Source organism: Cetorhinus maximus, chromosome 24 (genome assembly GCF_964194155.1).
Source record: "Cetorhinus maximus chromosome 24, sCetMax3.hap1.1, whole genome shotgun sequence".
Lineage (NCBI taxonomy): Eukaryota > Metazoa > Chordata > Chondrichthyes > Lamniformes > Cetorhinidae > Cetorhinus > Cetorhinus maximus.
In genome coordinates this window covers 24,446,880-24,465,772 of record NC_135902.1, presented here as the reverse complement: position 1 = coordinate 24,465,772, position 18,893 = coordinate 24,446,880, and the positions used below count along the sequence as shown (strand labels likewise).

General features: G+C 44.3%; 1 protein-coding gene across 1 annotated transcript in view; it reads left to right on the top strand.

Annotated features, from left to right (window-relative positions):
* pik3r5 (phosphoinositide-3-kinase, regulatory subunit 5) overlaps positions 1-18,893 on the top strand; it is a 104,361-nt gene that overhangs the window by 43,465 nt on the left and 42,003 nt on the right. Inside the window, exons 4-5 of the mRNA XM_078570880.1 lie at positions 814-882; positions 3,154-3,292. Of these exons, the coding sequence (XP_078427006.1) occupies positions 814-882; positions 3,154-3,292 (208 nt within the window). The remainder of the gene's footprint in view (positions 1-813; positions 883-3,153; positions 3,293-18,893) is intronic.

Genomic DNA, 18,893 nt, shown 5'->3' with positions numbered 1-18,893 from the left:
AGATATCAGATATTTGGTAAAACTACATCCCTGCATGAATTTTTGCCTTCAAAAACAAGGGATGAGAAAGCCCTGAGGAGTGTCACCAAAAAGCATGATCAACTCATCCAGTTTAATGAATAATAAGGATCAAAAATATTAATTTTTCAATCTAATTTTTGGTTTTATACTTGTTAAAATTACAATTACATAGATTTTACAGCAGCAGGACAGGCCATTCAGCCCAGGTGATCTATGCTAGTGATATCCTGTACACGAGCCTCCCTCACACAAGGATTTTGCTCCTCTTTAATCACCCACCACTCCCAGGTGAGAGAGTCAATGGTGAATCAGCTCCCACACCTCCATCTTGGTCACTTAATCTTTGTAATCAAGGCTGCATGAGTAGGTCCCAAGATTTTCTTTGTATTATTTTCCTTCTGCGGGTTACTGACCTTGGTGACCTCTCTTCACTGTTGTAGTAAAATCCTGAGAGTATTTTTACAATGAACCGAGGAAGCCCCCCCTCCCATTATGTGGTAAATTGTACACATCAACCTGCATCCTGCTGGTTTGAGGCATGGTGTGTCAAAGCACCAAAACACTACACCCTATTTCAATACTTTATACTTGTGAAAAAAGGTATAATTTCCTTAGAATAAAACAAAAAAAAAACACCAAGGTACTTAGCAGATTTTATTCTGGTGTAATATTAACAATAAATTTATTCACAAGTGTTACTGAATCATTTCTTTCTAAAATGTGCTATGAAGAAATGAAAAATCACTTTTGAGAATAACATGATGTCTTATGTGTGTGAATTATGTTTTGCAGGTGCAGGAAATGTGTCAGTATGACTTATTGGTGCCACTGGCTTTAATGTTTTATTCTGCTGCTTTACGAGTAAGTGCTAAAGATATGTATCATATGTAATTAAAAAATGTAATTGTTTAGGCATGCAGGAGTGATTTATAAAAGGATTGCAATTCTTCAAAAGTGATTGTGATTTTTAACTTTTCCTTGAATTAGGTCCTTAATAGGAAAAAGTTTACATATCCCAAAGATGCATTGGGGGAACTCCCCCTCAGGAGCCCCCCATAAGGATTGCATGGCAATTGCCCGGGAGGTTCAAACTTCCATTGGGAAATTGCCCTGCACTGGAAACCATCTGACACGTTAACTTAAATCGCAAACTTCATATGGTTCGGACTGTCTTACCATAATAGTTACCCAGAAAAAGTTAGGAGAATTAAAACCACTTTGAACTTCTAGGTAACTATAGTAATGACACCCGCCCCCCACTCCCGACTCCTCACAGGACTCCCCCCAGCCCCGATCCACCACTGCCACCCCCACCCCATCAATTATCCCCCAGCCCCCATGACTGCCCTACCCACCCCCAACTACCCTCCTCACACCCCGGCTACCCTCCACACCCCGACTACCCTCCCCGCCCCCAAACTACCATCCCCACCCCCCTGACTACACCCCATCCCCCAATTACCCCTCCACCCCTAACTACCACCTTCCCCCAAACTACCATTCCCAGTCCCTCCGACTACCCTCCCCAGCTGCAGACTACACCCCCAGCCCCTGGCTACCCCTCCAAACCCCTGAAAACCCTTCCCACGGACCACTGCCCACCCCCGCTGACCACCCCTCTGACCACCTGACCCCCTCCCACTGATTGCATCCCCCACTGAGCACCCGACCCCTCCCTACTGAGCAACCCCCACTAACCACCTGACCACCGAATCCCCTACCCCCAGACCCACCCCTACCCTACCCCCATCCTTCTACTCACCCTATCTGCCCCTGCCCACCCCCCAACATCCCACCTCAACCTCCTCAATCCTACCCACTTACCTTATACACTTACCTTATGCCTGGCTTCTCAAAGGGGCTGGACCTTTAAACCTACCTGCATTACAATGGCTAGTGCTGTAAAAAAGAGTACGTATCTTCCTTACCTCCGACTCAGCTGTGCTCGACAAAAGGCCTTGGGAACTTGCTGCACCGCACCTTTCTCACCTGGCCCGAGCCAAAGGTCAGGCAAGAAAGGTATGGCAGTGTTTTGGGATCAGTAACTAGGAACGGAGTAGCAACCTAATTGTGATTGCCACTCCATGGAAATTCAGACCCATTGTATCCAATACCGGACACCACACTTTAGAAAGGATGATCTTGGAGACCAGGGTTTGGGGTGGGGGAGTTCTCCAACATTGCAAATTTAAAATTCTCCTCCTTGTTTTTAAATCCCTCTGTGCCTCACTTATTCCAATCGCTAACTTCTCAAGCCCTTCCATCCCCTTGCTCCTTGAACTCTCCATTTCGCTGCCTCTGGACCCTTGTGCACCCTGTCTTTGATCTCTTTCCACCATCATTGGTAGGTGTGTTTTCAACTGCTTAGGCCTCATTCTCCATCTTTACTATCTGCCTCTCCTTCTCCTTGGTAACACCCTCCTTAAAACCCAACTCTTTGTCCAAGCCTTTGATCACCTTTCCTTCTTTGCCTCAGTTTCTGTTTTCTCTTCACAGCTGTGTGTGCTTTTGACATGTTTTTTATATTTAAGTGCTGTATAAATGCAATCCATTGCTGCTCTTATCTACCAAGAATGACTGCTAGATTCTGTCCCAGATTCATTCTTGAACATCTCAAAAAGAACAGTTATTGAATAGTGCTTGAAGACACCAAAGAACAGATTATTTGATTTTGTTTTTAAAAGTTAGATTAGGAGAAATAAACATGAGAGGACATGGCTTTAGGGTGAAAGGGGAAAGGTTTAGGGGGAACATTAGGGGGAACTTCTTCACTCAGAGAGTGGTGAGAGTGTGGAACGAGCTATCATCTGACGTGGTAAATGCGGGCTCACTCTTAAGTTTTAAAAATAAATTAGATAGATACATGGATGGGAGAGGTTTGGAGAGTTATGGACTAGGTACAGGTCAATGGGACTAGTGGAATAATATTTCGGTACAGACTAGAAGGGCCAAATGGCCTGCTTTCTGTGCTGTAGTGTTCTATGGTTCTATAAGATAAGATGGTTCTGTAAGATATTCAGGGAATGAAGAGAATTTTCGAATGAAATGTAGTTCCTTTAAAGCATTACTGTTTTCATGGAGTACTTTACAGTCTTTGCACATTTATTGAATCTGCTCTGTGGTTGTTTGCAGACTCCATATTTTCCTCCAGAATGTAACCTGCTGAAGAAGGCACACAATATCTACCACGGCCTTCTGACGTGGCCTGTGCCATATTGTAATATTTGCAAGGACCTTCTAGTATTTATTCAAGATGAAATGAAGGCACCAGGTAAGAACAGTTTACCATCAAACCACAGTTCTGTAATTACATTCATCAAGGAATATACTTTTTAAAAAGGCTTTTTATCTATTAAGCGGAGGTCTTGTGGTGCGGTGAGTGAACCAGAAGGTCTGGGATCAAATCCTAGGGGCTGAATTTTATTCTCTGAAAATGCTGTAGTCCCATAGAAGTGTAATGTCCTGACGTGAACTTGACCCCATCACACGGGTCAGCAATAATACGGTGGGCGGAATGTATTGTGGGCCGGGTGCATTGGAAGGATGGCTGCTGGGTGAAGAAGTGGCTTATGACACCTGTCAGGATTCTAGGACCGATCCTGAGTGACAATACAATGAGAGCCATGGCATGGCCAGGGCCATCATCGAGCAGACCAATGGGTCTGCTCAAAATGACATCTAATTACCTCAACTGATCTTGCAGATCTCTTCAGTACAAGTCTGCGAGATTGTTCCTCCTGGTGGTTGTTTGTTGTGCACTCTACAATCGGGTAGATTGCAGAGAGGGGATCCTCTCTCAGAGGATGCTTCGCGGTAGACAATCTATTCCTCTGAGGAGTTAGAGGAAGAGGAGGGAGAACTGCTCCAACCAGTTGTTCAAGGACTTCAGGGAGCATCTGTATGGGCGAGAGACAGGGGAGTTCTAATCCTGACAAGTTAGCTCAGTCTATCCAAATATCTCATCATCATGGTCAGCATTTCCTTCTTCTTTCGATTTCATCACAGGAAACCTAATTGCTCATCTTGGACAGTCTCAAATATCTAAACCATAAACTCATTTGGGTGCACATGATTACTCATTTAAATAAGGGCATCAATGGAACCCATCTCCATGCATTCTCACACACAAATAAACCAGTGATCATTTGGAAGACTTTCAAACAAGACATCATTTATGTACACAGAAACTCAACATGTGTAAACAATACAAATATTAAGTTCAGCCATGTGCACCCAAGTGTGACTACTGTGGGGTTTTCTTGAATCTCTAATGGGTGTAACAGTGTAGTGCTTCCCCCCTCACTGCCAGCTGTGTTGGAGAAAGGCTGCTGACCCTTATGCCCCTTGTCGGCAGTGACTTGGGCAGCTGTCCTCTGGTTGCCTGAGACTGTGAGGGCCTCGGCATGGTGGGAGTGTCCTGCACAATGGCAGGGGGCCAATGTGTTGATGTGGCATGTGAAGGTACCTGTGCCAATGACAGAGCAGAGGAGAGGCTGTCCCCATCAGAAGTGCTCTGAGGGGTTCCCCCCCCAGATGGTATTAACCGCTAAGATAAAAGCAAAATATTGCGATGCTGGAAATCTGAAATAAAAATAGAAAATGCTCTGGATTTTGACCCAGCGCCAGTGAAGGAAGAGCTCTGAAGAAGGGTCATACAGACTCGAAACCTTAACTCTGTTTCTCTCCACAGATGCTGTCAGACCTGCTGAGCTTTTCCAGCATTTTCTGTTTTTATGTTGGTATTAACTGCTGCTCACTCTCCACCATGAGGTCGATTTCGCCCTACCTGCTTTCCTGAGAAGGACCAGGAGCTGGAAATGACTCAAGGCTCCTCGTTCCCCTCTCGCCCAAGCTCTGAGCCCCTATGCTCAGAGACAGGCGATGGAGTGCATGTCCGAATTTACAGCCCCGATTGCTTCAGTAATTTGTTTTTATTAATTCATGGCTAGGCCAGCATTTATTGCCCATCCCTATTTGCCCTTGAGAATATGGTGTTGAGCTGCCTTCTTGAACCGCTGCAGTCCATGTGGTGTAGGTACATCCACAGTGCTGTTAGGAAGGGAGTTCCAGGGTTTTGACCCAGCGACAGTGATGGAACGGCAATATATTTCCAAGTCAGGATGGTGAACGGCTTGGCGGGGATCTTCTGGTGGTGGTGTTCCCATCTATCTGCTGCCCTTGTCCTTCTAGATGCTAGCGGTCGTGGGTTTGGAAGGTGCTGTCCAAAGAGGCTTGGTGAGTTCCTGCAGTGCACCTTATAGGTGGTACACACTGCTGCCACTGTGTGTTGGTGGTGGAAGAAGTGAATGAACAAAGAACAAAGAAAAGTACAGCACAGGAACAGGCCCTTCAGCCCTCCAAGCCTACGCTGATCATGTTGCCTGTCAAACTAAAACATTTTGCACTTCCGGGGTCCGTATCCCTCTATTCCCATCCTATTCATGTATTTGTCAAGCTGCCTCTTAAACACCACTTTCGTATCTGCTTCCACCACCTCCTCTGGCAGCGAATTCCAGACACTCACTACCCTCTGCGTAAAAAACTTGCCCCGCACATCACCTTTATAGTTTTCTCCTCTCACCTTAAGTCTATGTCCCCTAGTAATTGACTCTTCCACCCTGGGAAAAAGCTTCTGACTATGTTTGTTTGTTTGTGGATGGGGTGCCAATCAAACAGGCTGCTTTGTCCTTGATGGTGTTGAGCTTCTTGAGTGTTGTTGGAGCTGCACTCATCCAGGCAAATGAAGAGTATTCCATCACACTCCTGATTTGTGCCTTGTAGATGATAAACAGGCTTTGAGGAGGCAGGAAGTGAGTTACTCGCCTCAGAATTCCTAGCCTCTGACCTGCTGTTGTCGCCATCATATTTATATGGCTAATCCAGTTCAGTTTCTGGTCAATGGTAATGGATATTGATAGTGGGGGATTCAGTGATGGTAATGCCATTGAAGACAAGGTGCGATTGTTGAATTCTCTCTTGTTGGAGATGGTCATTGCCTGGCACTTGTGTGGCGTGAATGTTACTTGCCACTTGTCAGCCCAAGCCTGGATATTGCCCAGGTCTTGCTGCATTTGGGCATGGACTGCTTCAGTATTTGAGGAGTCGTGAATGGTGCTGAATAGTGTGCAATCATCAGCGAACATCCCCATTCCTAACCTTATGACAGAAGGAAGGTCATTAATGAAGCAGCTGAAGATGGTTGGGCCGAGGACACTACCCTGAGGAACTCCTGCATTGATGTCCTGGAGCTGAGATGGTTGACCTCCAAACAACCTCAACCATCTTCCTTTGTGTTAGGTATGACTCCAACCAGCAGAGAGTTTCCCCCCTGATTCCCATTGACTTCAGGTTTGCTCAGGTTCCTTGATACCACACTTGGTCATATGCGGCCTTGATGTCAAGAGCAGTCACTCTCACCTCACCTCTTGAATTCAGCTCTTTTGTCCATGTTTGGACCAAGGCTGTAATGACGTCAGGAGCTGAGTGGCCCTGGTGGAGCCCAAACTGAGCGACAGTGATCAGGTTATTGCTAAGCAAGTGCCGCTTGATAGCACTGTTGATGACCCCTTCCATCACTTTACTGATGATCAAGAGTAGACTGATGGGGCGGTAATTGGCTGGGTTGGATTTGTTCTGCTTTTTGTGGACAGGGCATACCTGGGCAATTTTCCACATAGCGGGTAGATGCCAGTATTGTAGCTATACTGGAACAGCTTGTCTAGGGGCGCGGCAAGTTCTGGAGCACAAGTCTTCAGTACTATTGCTAGAATATTGTCAGGGCCCATAGCCTTTGCAGTATCCAGCACATTCAGCTGTTTTTTGATCTCCCTTGGAATGAATCTAATTGGCTGAAGGCTGGCAACTGTGATGCTGGGGGCCTCAGGAGGAGGCTGAGATAGATCATCCACTCGGCACTTCTGGCTGAAGATTCTGGAAAATGCTTTAGCCTTATCTTTTGCGCTGATGTGCTGGGCTCCTTGTGCTGGATTTAGCACTCCAAGACAGTTGCCAGTCTGTCAAATGAGGAAGCTGTATGTTCTGTAGATTGGGTGATCGCGGCACTCGTGGCTTGGATGCACACCTCTAAAGTCCGTGCCAGAGTGCACTATGTCTCCAGTATCTCTGCCAAAGCTCCAGGTACCTCGTGCTGGATGTCCAGCATCTGCTCCCTTTCAGAGGTTCACCATCAGGCTGGGACTCAGCATCTTGGTCAACTCCAGCACTCCTCCAACTGCCAGGCGGCTGCTCCATCTCAGCCTCTGGCAGCTGCATGTGTGTCTGTGATGCCCCCTCAACAGTTTGTGGTTCCCTTACTTCTGAGGTGCTGGTATCTGCGCTGGTGCTGGGTGCAGAGCAAGGATATGACACTGCATCCTCTGAGGCTTCCTCTTCCTGCTCAGAGGTTAGTCTGGGACTCTCGGGACTTGCGGTGAGAGCTGTCGATGTTGCATCTGTGTAGGAAACAAAAATAGGGATGGTTAAGGCCATCTTCAATCTTTGGGGTGAGTATGCATAGACTAATGTCTGCATTGGTAGCACTGCAAGCATTGTGAGATGTGACTAATTGTTTGCATTTTATAACTTGCAACATGCAGTTACTTGTTAATCCTCTATGCATGAGAACCCTTAAAATCACAAACAGTGAATACCTCATTCATATACCAGGCATCATGAAATGTCCCCTTCGCCCTCCTAACACATCGCTCTTTCACTTGGTAGAATGTCCCTCACAATCTCACCACCCCAGGGCCTTCCTCCTATCTTGCCTCTACCAATGGACTGGCTCCACTCACTCATACCCAGATTCTCTATGGATGTAAGCGTTGCCAGGTTTGGCACACTGCCTCTAGTCTTGCTTCTTTCCCTGGCATTGTGCGCCTCTTCTCCTGCAATTTAAGTGCAATATTTTCATGATTTTGAATCTTCTGTAGAGTTATACGTTCACATGTATGGCTTATGTGAACTCCACAGGCTGCACTGTCTACACAGAGATTTGCGCTGACTAACCAGTGTGCCTTTTGCACTTCCCACCCCACAGCCCCCGACAGCCTTTCATAGGCCTCGGTGCCATGTAGAGTGACATTTGTGCATCATGCTGCCTCACACTTTTGGGCACTGCACAAGACAATACCCTAATGAAACTTTCCATAAACCTTCAGTGTTTGTATATCTCCATGGTGGAGCCTCACTCACCCTTCCAGATCTTAGAAGGCCTTTGACGTATTTTCAGTACTGAACCCAGGTTCGCTGGACCACCCTGAGGCTGCTCACCTCCACTGCGACCTCCATCCAGGCTGCTTTGGTCAGGCTTCGCGGCCTTGTCTTTCAGTCACCTTGCATGAGGACCTCCTGCCTGGAGGAGGGGTGACAGGGAGTCATCGTCAAACCTTGGGGTCGTACTGGAACATTTGCCCTCCCCATCACCTGGCTCCCTTCTGTTGGCCATCTGTGGAGAGATACAGAGATTGAACAGCCTGATGTTCTATACCTGAGGGATTCATCAGGGTTATGATTCAACTGCATTCCAAGTCTCTCCCTTCCCTACCAAAGATCCTGAAACCTTCCCATCAGTCAAAACAGTCAAACATAAATAAAAACATTCATTCATCTCTGGAAATGTTTTCAAATAATTATATTCAGCTCCAAATTCTTCTCACAATCTTCAAGCAATGATCTCTGGTACACCTGACACAGTCCCGTGCCAGGGATCCCTTTAAATAAGTGGCTGTGACCTTCTTTCCAGGTCACAGCTTGCCACCTGCAGAGCCCAGACGTCCTGCCCTCAGCCACCTGCAGGGCCCAGTCGTCCTGTCCTCAGCCACTTGCAGGGCCCAGACGTCCTGCCCTCAGCCACTTGCAGGGCCCAGACATCCTGCCCTCAGCCACTTGCAGGGCCCAGACGTCCTGCCCTCAGCCACTTGCAGGGCCCAGACGTCCTGCCCTCAGCCACTTGCAGGGCCCAGACGTCCTGCCCTCAGCCACTTGCAGGGCCCAGACGTCCTTCCCTCAGCCACCTGCAGGGCCCAGACGTCCTGCCCTCAGTGGCCCACTATGCGAGCAACCCACCCTCTACTAATGCCGTTGGCCGGCAGCCTGACTGCTGGTTGTTATTTGACTGATTCACATAATATGCGTTATGTTTAAAAGGAGGGGGTTGTGAGTCAGCGGGTCACCACCTCCTGGCACCAGCTCCCACCCACCGTCAAGGTGCATTAAATCCAGCTCCAGGACTTTATGGCCAAGGAAGGGGCATTCATGATATAGCCAAACAGAATGACTTGGAAATCCTTCTAACATACGCTAATGACAGGCTGTAAGAGTGGGAGAAATTCCTGGTCAGCCATGAGGTGGGTAGAAATTGGAGCTTCTACCAGCACTGTCCATAGCTCCAGCCCACAACATTCATGTAAAATTGCATGTTGGGGAGGGGGGACCATGGCTGGCTCAGTTAGCTGGACGGCCAGTGTGGATCAGATTGGCGCCAACAGCATGCAGTTTGGTCCTTGCTCTGGTTGGGGTGGATTCCGGACCTGCCTTTTTGTGCTACCCATGGTGGAGATATTAAACAAGTCAACTACAAAGTGTCATATTGTTGGCATGTTTTATGTGGAATAAATGTAAAAGTCCAGATAATATCGATGTAATATAACAGGATATTCTTGGGTTTAGTCTCACAATGTTCCTATGTTTCCTGAAGGGTGGGAACTCTGAAACTGTTCGAATAGTTAAAAAGGTTGAGGCCTTGAATTCCACCAGGATGGTAGACTTCACTTCTGTTTTCAATCCCCTCACGTGACATCCATTTGCATGGAAAATGAAAAGTAAATTTGTATTGCTCCGCTGAAAGGGAACTTTGACGGTCAAATCGAGTTCCCTTATTTTTATTCATAGTTGTTATTTACATGAAGTGATTCACTTATTCTGGTATATCTCCTTTTTGGATATTCACATGAGCTCATTTAGTTCAGAGGTCTGTGGTCCTTATGATATGAATTTTAAAAGTCATCTCAGAAAAAGACATTTATTCTGTGTAAATAGAGTAAATGCTTGTGGTTATTTTATACATTCATGCTGTATGCTCTGACCCCTTATGTGACTTAGCAAAACTGGGTTGTACCAAATATTTTTAGCCCTGCCCAGGTTCTCCAACAGTCAACAGTCAAATTATTTTTTGTGTTTGTGTTTGTTAAGTAAAACATAAAGAAATTGGGATGCATAAAAGAAATTCAACCTTCACTTTGTTGAACAGACCATGTGTAATTTGTACTATCACAGACCCTCAAACTCAATTTATTTAACTCCCCTAAGTGAGGTCAGTAATTGCAGATAAAACTGCCAAGAATTATTGAATGCTAGAATGATACAACAGAGAGGAGGCCATATGGCCCATGGTGTCTGTGCTGACTCTTGAAAAGGGCTATCCAATTTGTCCCTGCTCTTTCCGCAGACCCTATAATTTTCTTTTCTTTTCAAGTATTTATCAAATTCCCCTTTGTAAGTTATTGTTGAATCCATGTCCACCACCCTTTCAGGCAGTGTACTCCAAATCATCATAATTTGTTGCGTAAAAAAATGTTTCCATGCAGCCCTCCTTAATTAACTCAAACCTCCCTGTTAATTTTTCCCTGATTAGTGTTTCCAAAACCTTAGACTGACTGGCTGGTAGTTACTTGGGATGGTCCTTACACCCTTTCTTGAATAACCCTCTAAGTTAAATTCATCTGCCATGCATCTGCCTATTTCAACAGTCTATGACTCCCTGAAGCCTGTTACTACCCTCCTCACTGTTTTGTACATTTGCAAGTTTTGTGTCTTCAGATATTATGATATTATGCCCAGTATACTCAATTCCAGGTCAAAACAGATCCCGACACTGACCCCTTGGGAACATGACTAACACTTCTCTTCAGTCTGAAAAACAACCATTTGTCATCTTCCTGTCCCTTGGCCAATTTCATATCCGCAATGCCGCTGCTCCCTGGATCCCCTTTTAGGTTTCAGTTTTGCTAACAAGTCTATTAAGAGGTTCTTCATCAAATACCTTTTGAAAGCCCACATGCATTACCTTCATTCACCCACTCTATTACTCCATGAAAGAACCCAGTCATACTTGTCAAACATGATTTGTCTTTAAGAAATCCATGCTGACTTTCATTTATTAACCCGTATTTTTCCAAGTTTCAATTCATTTTGCCCCTGATTATTGTCTCTACAAGGTTTCCCACCATTGACATTAGGCTGCTTTGTTCAGTTAAACACTCCTCCCTGTTTTGAACAAGAGTGTAACATTTACAATTCTTCCAGTCCTCTGGTATTACTCCATATTGAAGGAGGATTTGAAGCTTGTTTTATTCATTCACAGCATAGGGCATTGCTAGTAAGTCCAGTTTTTATTGTCCATTCCTGATTGTCCTTGAGAAGATTTTTTTTGGAAAAAAATACTTTATTCATAAAATATCTGAAAGAACATTACAAAACATTTCTAAATGGCCATCGCAAAAAGTACAATCATATTCAACTTTAACACATGGATCACGAGGTGCTTCAATACAACCAATGAATATTACAGTCATTTCAATATGACCTTTACAGACAGTCAGACAGTGCAATGGTATTGCAGTTATCAATATATATCATGTTGCGCTCTGCGGTGCTTCAGTACAATTATGATACATTTAGTATTCACTACATACATTCATTGTGAGTCATAGGTGTTGGTGAGCCTATATGTGGTTTGCTGGGCTTTTTCAGAGGGTAATTAAGAATTAACCCCATTGCTATGGATCCAGAGTCACATTTAGGTCAGCCTGTGTAACAACAGCAGATTTCCTTCTCTACAGAATATTAACTAGTTGTGTTTTTACAACAGTCCAGTAGTTTGCTCGTCACCATTACTGGTGACTATCTTTTTATTCTACCAGCTTTTATTTAATTAACTCAATTTAAATTTCCCAGAATCATGGTGGGATTTGAGCTCATGTCATCAGATCATTAGCCTAGGCCTCTGGATTACTAGTCTGGTAACATAACCACTCTGCTACCATACTCCTAGTAATTTTTTCCAGGTAATTCTGTTTTTGTTTTGGATTTTCAGCATCCGCAGTAGCTTTTAGCTTTTTGTTTTTATCTCCTAGTAATGATTGTGGCCACAGCCTCCACAATTTCCAACCTCACTTCTTCCAGCAACAGAGGTTGTAACCCTTGCAGACCAGCAGATCTCCCTGCTTTGAGCATTGTCGATCATTGAAGTACCTTGTTTTATTTATCTTTATCCCATCCAATTTATCTACTACCTCTGCGTTCACTGTGACATTAACAGCAACTCTCTTCTTTCATGAAGATAGAAGCAAAATACTCATTTATTACCTCAGCAATTCTCTGCCTCCACAAGATTTCTTTTTTGGCCCCTTGTCATCCTGATCCTTTCTTTGATAGCCTTTTTACTATTTATATGTTTATAAAGACTTCTGCATTCCCTTTTATGTTACCCACTAACCTATTCACATACACTATTTGTGCCCCCGATTAGCCAGAGGTCGTGGTCCATGTTGGTATAATGACTTAGGTGGAAAAGGGAAGAGGTCCTGAAAGCAGAAAGGGAGCTGTTTTCAAGAAGGAGTTAGATAAAGCTCTTGGGGCGAAAGGGATCAAAGGGTATGGGGAGAAAGCGGGAGCAGGCTATTGAGTTGAATGATCAGACATGATTATAATGAATGGCGGAGCAGGCTCAAAGGGCCGAATGGCCTACTCCTGCTCCTAGTTTCTATGTTTCGATGAAAATGCAAGACTCTGCCGAGAAGCAGGAAACAGTCCCCACTAGCCGAAAAATGACTGAGTAGCAAAAACAAAGAATAATTTCAATACAGGTGGAAACAAGCAGTCTTTTAACGATTGGCAGTTTAAAAAATCAAATGTTATTATTGTCGCAGAAATGGACATATAATGAGACAGTGCAAGGAAAGATTCAAACAGGCTTTTAAAAAAAGGGAAAAAAATGAGATCTACAATTTAGAAGAGCCTGAAACAACAAATTGAAATATTTACTTTTTGTTTAATCTGAAGGTTGGAAAGACAGAATCAATATTTGTAACAGTGAAAGCAAGTGGCAGACCTATTAAAATGGAAGTGGACACAGGGGCTTCCACTACAGTAATTGGGGAACATACCTTCAGATATCTGAATAATGGGGAACACCAATTAAATTTAGAAGAAACAACTGCCAATTAAAAACATACACGGGTGAAGACATTCAAGTCAGAGGCATAAGCAGAGTAACTGTCCGTTATGGTACCCAGTCGGCAAAGTGACCAGTGTTGGTATTGAGAGGCAGAGTTGGTCCTAGGGCGAAATTGGCTAAGGGAAATCAGCCTTGGGTGGGCACTGAGGTTCGAAAAGCTGGATGCATTTCTGTTTTGAAAAAGGAGTGTGTAAGAACTCAACAACCTAAAGAAATGCAGGCTGCCTTAAGCTAAAACCTGGAAGAACAACAAAAGGAACTCAAAGACCATGCTTAATGACAGAGATTGAGATGAGATGAGCACCCTTCGAAAGGAGAAAGTAAACCTGCAGAAAGACCTTCACACGCTACAAGATTCCCTCTGGCCAAAGTTTATACCCCTGGAAAAGTACGAAGAGGAAGAAAAAGGATTCAGCACTTCTCTGAATAAACTGAAGGATGAGTTGGCAGAGAAGATGCAACAATACTTAATTTTCCAGGAGGCAGCAAACAAATACAAAAAAGAGACCGACGAGCTGAAGAATCAGCTAAATGAAGCCAAAGAGACTTTAGAAGCAAAAGTGCAAGAATTTTCTAAGAAGAAGACACACAATGAAATTTTGGGAGACTCAATCACTGAGCTCACTCAAGTCGAGCTTGCTTCTGAGATAAGTCTGGCCAATATTGAAGTTGAAAAGAAGGCCGAGATTAAAGTCAGCGCTAGAAAGAAGAAGGCACACAGAAACACAAATAAGACTTTAATCCTGGTAGCATACAAATACATTTTCATACATAGGCCTGGCAATCAAATTGCGAATGCCGATATCCTCAGCCATTTGCCTTTACAAGAAAATGACGAGGCCGTCCCAATTCCACGGGAACTTGTTTTATTGTTTAATTTCTTAGATTCCTCGCCAGTATGCGCTCAACAGATTAGGGACTGGACAAGTCGGGACCTAAACCTATCTCAAGTATGAGAACAAATGCTTCATGGTTAGTCACAAGACCCCATATCTGATTAAATGAAACCGTACTTTAACAGAAGGCATGAAATAACCAGCCAGGATGGCATCTTATTGTGGGGAGAACGAGGAATTCACCAAGGCTCCTTCGACAGCACCTTCCAAACCCACCACCACTACCATCCAAAAGGACAAGGGCAGCAGATAGATGGGAACACCACCAGCTGGAAGTTCCCCTCCAAGTCACTCACCATCCTGGCTTGGAAATATATCATTGTTCATTCACTGTCGCTGGGTCAAAATCCTGGAACTCCCTTCCTAACAGCACTGTGAGTGCACCTACACCACATGGACTGCTGCAGTTCAAGAAGGCAGCTCACCACCAAGGGCAACTAGGGATGAGCAATAAATGCTGGCCCAGCCAGTGAAGCCCACATCCCGTGAATGAATTTTAAAAAAATTGAACTACACAGCACACATTCAGGAATATCCCAAATGAAGACCATGGCACACAGCTACCTATGGTGGCCTAGGTTGGATCGCAAAATAGAGATCTTAGTCAAGAATTGTGCGCCATGTCAGCAACTGCAAAAGTTACCATCAACAGCTCTGTTATACCCTTGGGAGTGGCCAGGAAGACAATGGGCACAGTTACACAATGACTATGTGGGACCTTTCATGGGAACAATATTTCTGCTCATTGTCGATGCCCACTCAAAATGGATGGACATATGAGGGATATGAGGTGAAGTCACCAACGTCGACTGCTACAATTGAGAGGCTACGTCAAAGTTTTACCATTAACAGTCTACCAGAAGTAATCCTTTCAGATAACGGCACGGCATTTACGAATGCTGAATTTCAATGGTTTATCAGCCTCAACGATATCACTCATGTAAAAGCTTCACCGTACCACCCTTCCTCAAATGGACTGGCCAAAAGGGCAGTTCAAACATTCAAGGTATGCATGAAAAAGTGAACTGGAGATTCCTTAGCAACCAAACTAGCACGCCTTCTTTTCCATTATAGGAGCACCCCTCACACAACAACAGGTGTCACGCCAGCAGAGTTATTGATGAAATGCCATCTCAGGACGAGATTGAGTTTAATGATGCCGAATTTAGAGAAAAAGGTGGAAAGGAGTCAGGGAAGCCAGAAAGACATGACTGGCATAGTCATGAGAGGAAATTTACCATGGGAGAAATGGTATACGTGAAGAACTTTGGAGAAGGGCCAAGGTGGTTACCAGGTGAAATAAGTGCAGTGACTAGAGTGCTGTTTTACCACATGGAGGTGGAAGGCTGCGTCATACAGAGACATGTGGACCATTTAAGGAAGAGAGAAATCAATTGCCAAGAAATTATTCCACCAGTGTCCACGACCGGGCCAACGTTTCCTGTTGAGAGTTCTCAGCCCAGGACAGACGCGTCTGACGTTCCTGTAAGAGTTGAGGATACAGAACTGCAGGTGCTGATGTTCAGGCAACTCCGGAAAAGGAGGTTCCCGACAAAGTACCTGAAGTTGTAGAGCTGAGATGTTCTACATGCATAAGGAAACCCCCAGAAAGATTGAGTTTGTGAATGACTTAACAGTGTATATATTTTGTTGTCTTGAGAAAATTGTACTTGTAAATATAAGATGTATATCTGAGTAAAGGGGGAGGGATGTGATAATTATGGTTTTATTTAGTGTGTAATATGCCTTTAAGGATAATACTTACAAAGGAAGATCACATGATCTTCAGTATCCAATAGCAGAGTAGCGCAGACTACCTCAGTAGTCAGTTGTTAGAGTTTGAGTTGGAGGTACACATGTAGTTGCTGCTGATTTTGTAAATAAACTAAAACTTTCCACCTAAGAAGTGTCTGCTGATCAACCCTATCAATAGTACCAACTCGGTCAGCTCTCACAACAGAAGGGCATCAGATTTCTGAGGCATTGGGGCTGGCTCTGGGGAAGGTGGGACCTGTAGAAGTTGGATGGTCTACACCCAAACAGGACTGGGACGAAGATCCTTGCTAGTGCTGTTGGGTGGGGAGAGGTTTAAACTAGATTGGCAAGGGGCTGGGAACCTGAGGGCAAATTCAGAGCAGGGAATGGGCAAAGGAGAATTTGTGAGTGAATCTGAAAGACAGAAGCAGCACAGGTTAAAAAGCATACAGCACAGGAATTTGGCAGTGTTAAAAGGTTTATATGTAAATGCAAAGAGTATAGCAAATGAAGCCGATGAGCTGAGGGCACAGATAGACACATAGTCTGATATCATAGCTATAACGGAAAGTTGGCTTAAAGAAGGGCAAAAATGGCTGCTCAACATTCCTGGATATAGAGTTTTCAGACAGGATAGAGAGGGGGATAAAAACATTGAGGGTGTAGCATTATTGGTTAAAGAATCAATTACAGCTGTGAGGAGGGATGATGTACTAAATGAAGCATCAAATGAGGCCTTATGGATTGAGCTCACAATTAAAAAGAGGCAGCCACACTGCTAGGAGTGTACGATAGACCCCAAAATAGTGGAAGGGAGTTAGAAGAGTAAATATGTAGACAGATTTCTGAGTGCAAAAACAATAGGGCAGTAATAGTTGGAGACTTCAACTACCCCAATATCAATTGGGATGTGAACAGTGTGAAGGGTACAGAGGGTACAAAATTCTTGAACTGCACTCAAGAAAACTTTTTCAGCCAGCACATAACAAGCCCAATGAGAGAGGGTGTAATTCTAGATTTAGTCTTAGGAAATGAAGCTGGCCAAGTGGATGAAGTAGCAGTGGGGGGGGCCATTTTGGAGATATTGGACATAATACAGTTAGATTTAGCATCATTATGGAAAAAGACAAAGATAGAACAGGAGTAAAAGTTCTAAATTGGGGGAAGACAAAATTTACAAAGCTGAGAGGTGAGCTGGAGAAAGAGAACTGGATACACCTACTGCAAGGGAAAACTGTGTCCAATCAGTGGGAGGCATTCAAAAGTGAGATTCTGCAGGCACAGTGTAGACATGTCCCCACAAAGAGGAGTGGTGCGGCCAAATCCAGAGGATTGGAGGTCTGTGAATGTTGTACCAATATTTAAAAAGGGGGTGCGAGGGATAGGTCAGAAAATTTTAGGCCAGTCAGTCTGACGTTGGTGGTGAGCAAATTATTGGAAGCAATTCTGAGAGACAGGATAACCTGTCACTCAGAAAAGCACGGATTGATCAGAGACAGTCAGCGTGGTTTTGTTAGGGGAAGATAGTGTCTTACTAACTTAATAGAATTTTTTGAGGATGTAACAACGAGGATTGATGAATATAGTGCAGTGGATGTTGTCTACATGGATTTTAGCAAGCCATTTGACAAGGTCCCACATAGCAGACTGGTCAGAAAAGTGAGATCCCATGGGAAATAGGGGAAGATGGTGAGTTGAATCCAAAACTGGCTCAGTGACAGGAAATAAAGGGTTATGGTCAATGGATGTTTTTGAGAATGGAAAGCAGTTTCCAGTGGTATTCCACAGGGCTCAGCGTTGGGACCATTGCTGTTTGTTGTATATATTAATGATTTATACTTAAATGTGGGAGGCATGAATGGGAAATTTGCAGATGACACAAAAATTGGCCATGTAGTTGACAGTGAAGAGGATAGGTGTTCTCTCCAGAATTATATAAATTATTTGTTTGAGTGGGCGGAAAAGTGGCAGATAGAATTCAATCCAGAGAAGTGTGAGGTAATGCATTTGGGGAGGGGAAACAGAGCAAGGGAATACTCAATAAACGGGAGGATATTGAGAGGTATTGAGGTAGTGATAGACCTTGGAGTGCATATCCACAGACACCTGAGGGTGGCAGGACAGGTGGATAAGATGGTAAAGAAAGCATATGGAATACTTTCCTTTATTGGGTGCGGTATTGAATACAATAGCTGGGATGTACTACTGGAACTGTATAAAACACTAGTTAGGCCACAGCTGGAATTTTGTGTACGGTTCTGGTCACCACATTACAGGAAGGACATAATTGCTCTGGAGAGAGTGCAGAGGAGATTTACAAGAATGTTGCCAGGGCTGGAAAATTGCAGCTATGAAGAAAGTTTGGATAGGCTGGAGTTGATTTCCTTAAAAGAGTCAAGGCTGAGGGGTGACCTAATTTAGGTGTACAAAATTATGAGGGGCCTAGATAGGGTAGATGGGAAAGATTTGTTTCCCCTAGCTGAGGGGTCAACTATCAGGAGTCATAGATTAAAGGTGATTGGTGGAAGGATTAGAGGGGTCATGAGGAAAAACTTTTTCACCCAGAGGCTGGTGGGCATCTGGAATTCACTGCCTAAGCTGGTGGTTGAGGCTGAAACACTCAACTCATTTAAAAGGCTACAGACCAGGTGCTGGAAAGTGGGCTTAAGAATGAGTGGCTAGCTTTTCTCTCTTTTTATGGCTGGCACAGATGTGATGGGCTGAATGGCCTCTTTCTACACCATAACTTTTCTATGGTTTTATGGTACTACTTCTGAGGTCCTGTTTGCTAATTTCTTACCTGGCTCCCTAAATTCTGACTCCAGGACCACGTCCCTCTTTCTGCTTATGTCGTTCATAGTTATAACCAAACAGATTCTATCTTTGAACCCTTAAGTACCTGTAACATTTAGTACTGTAGCAGTAAGATAGCTTAATACTGCCACCCCACCTTTTTTTCCCTTCCATATCTTTCCTGAATACAT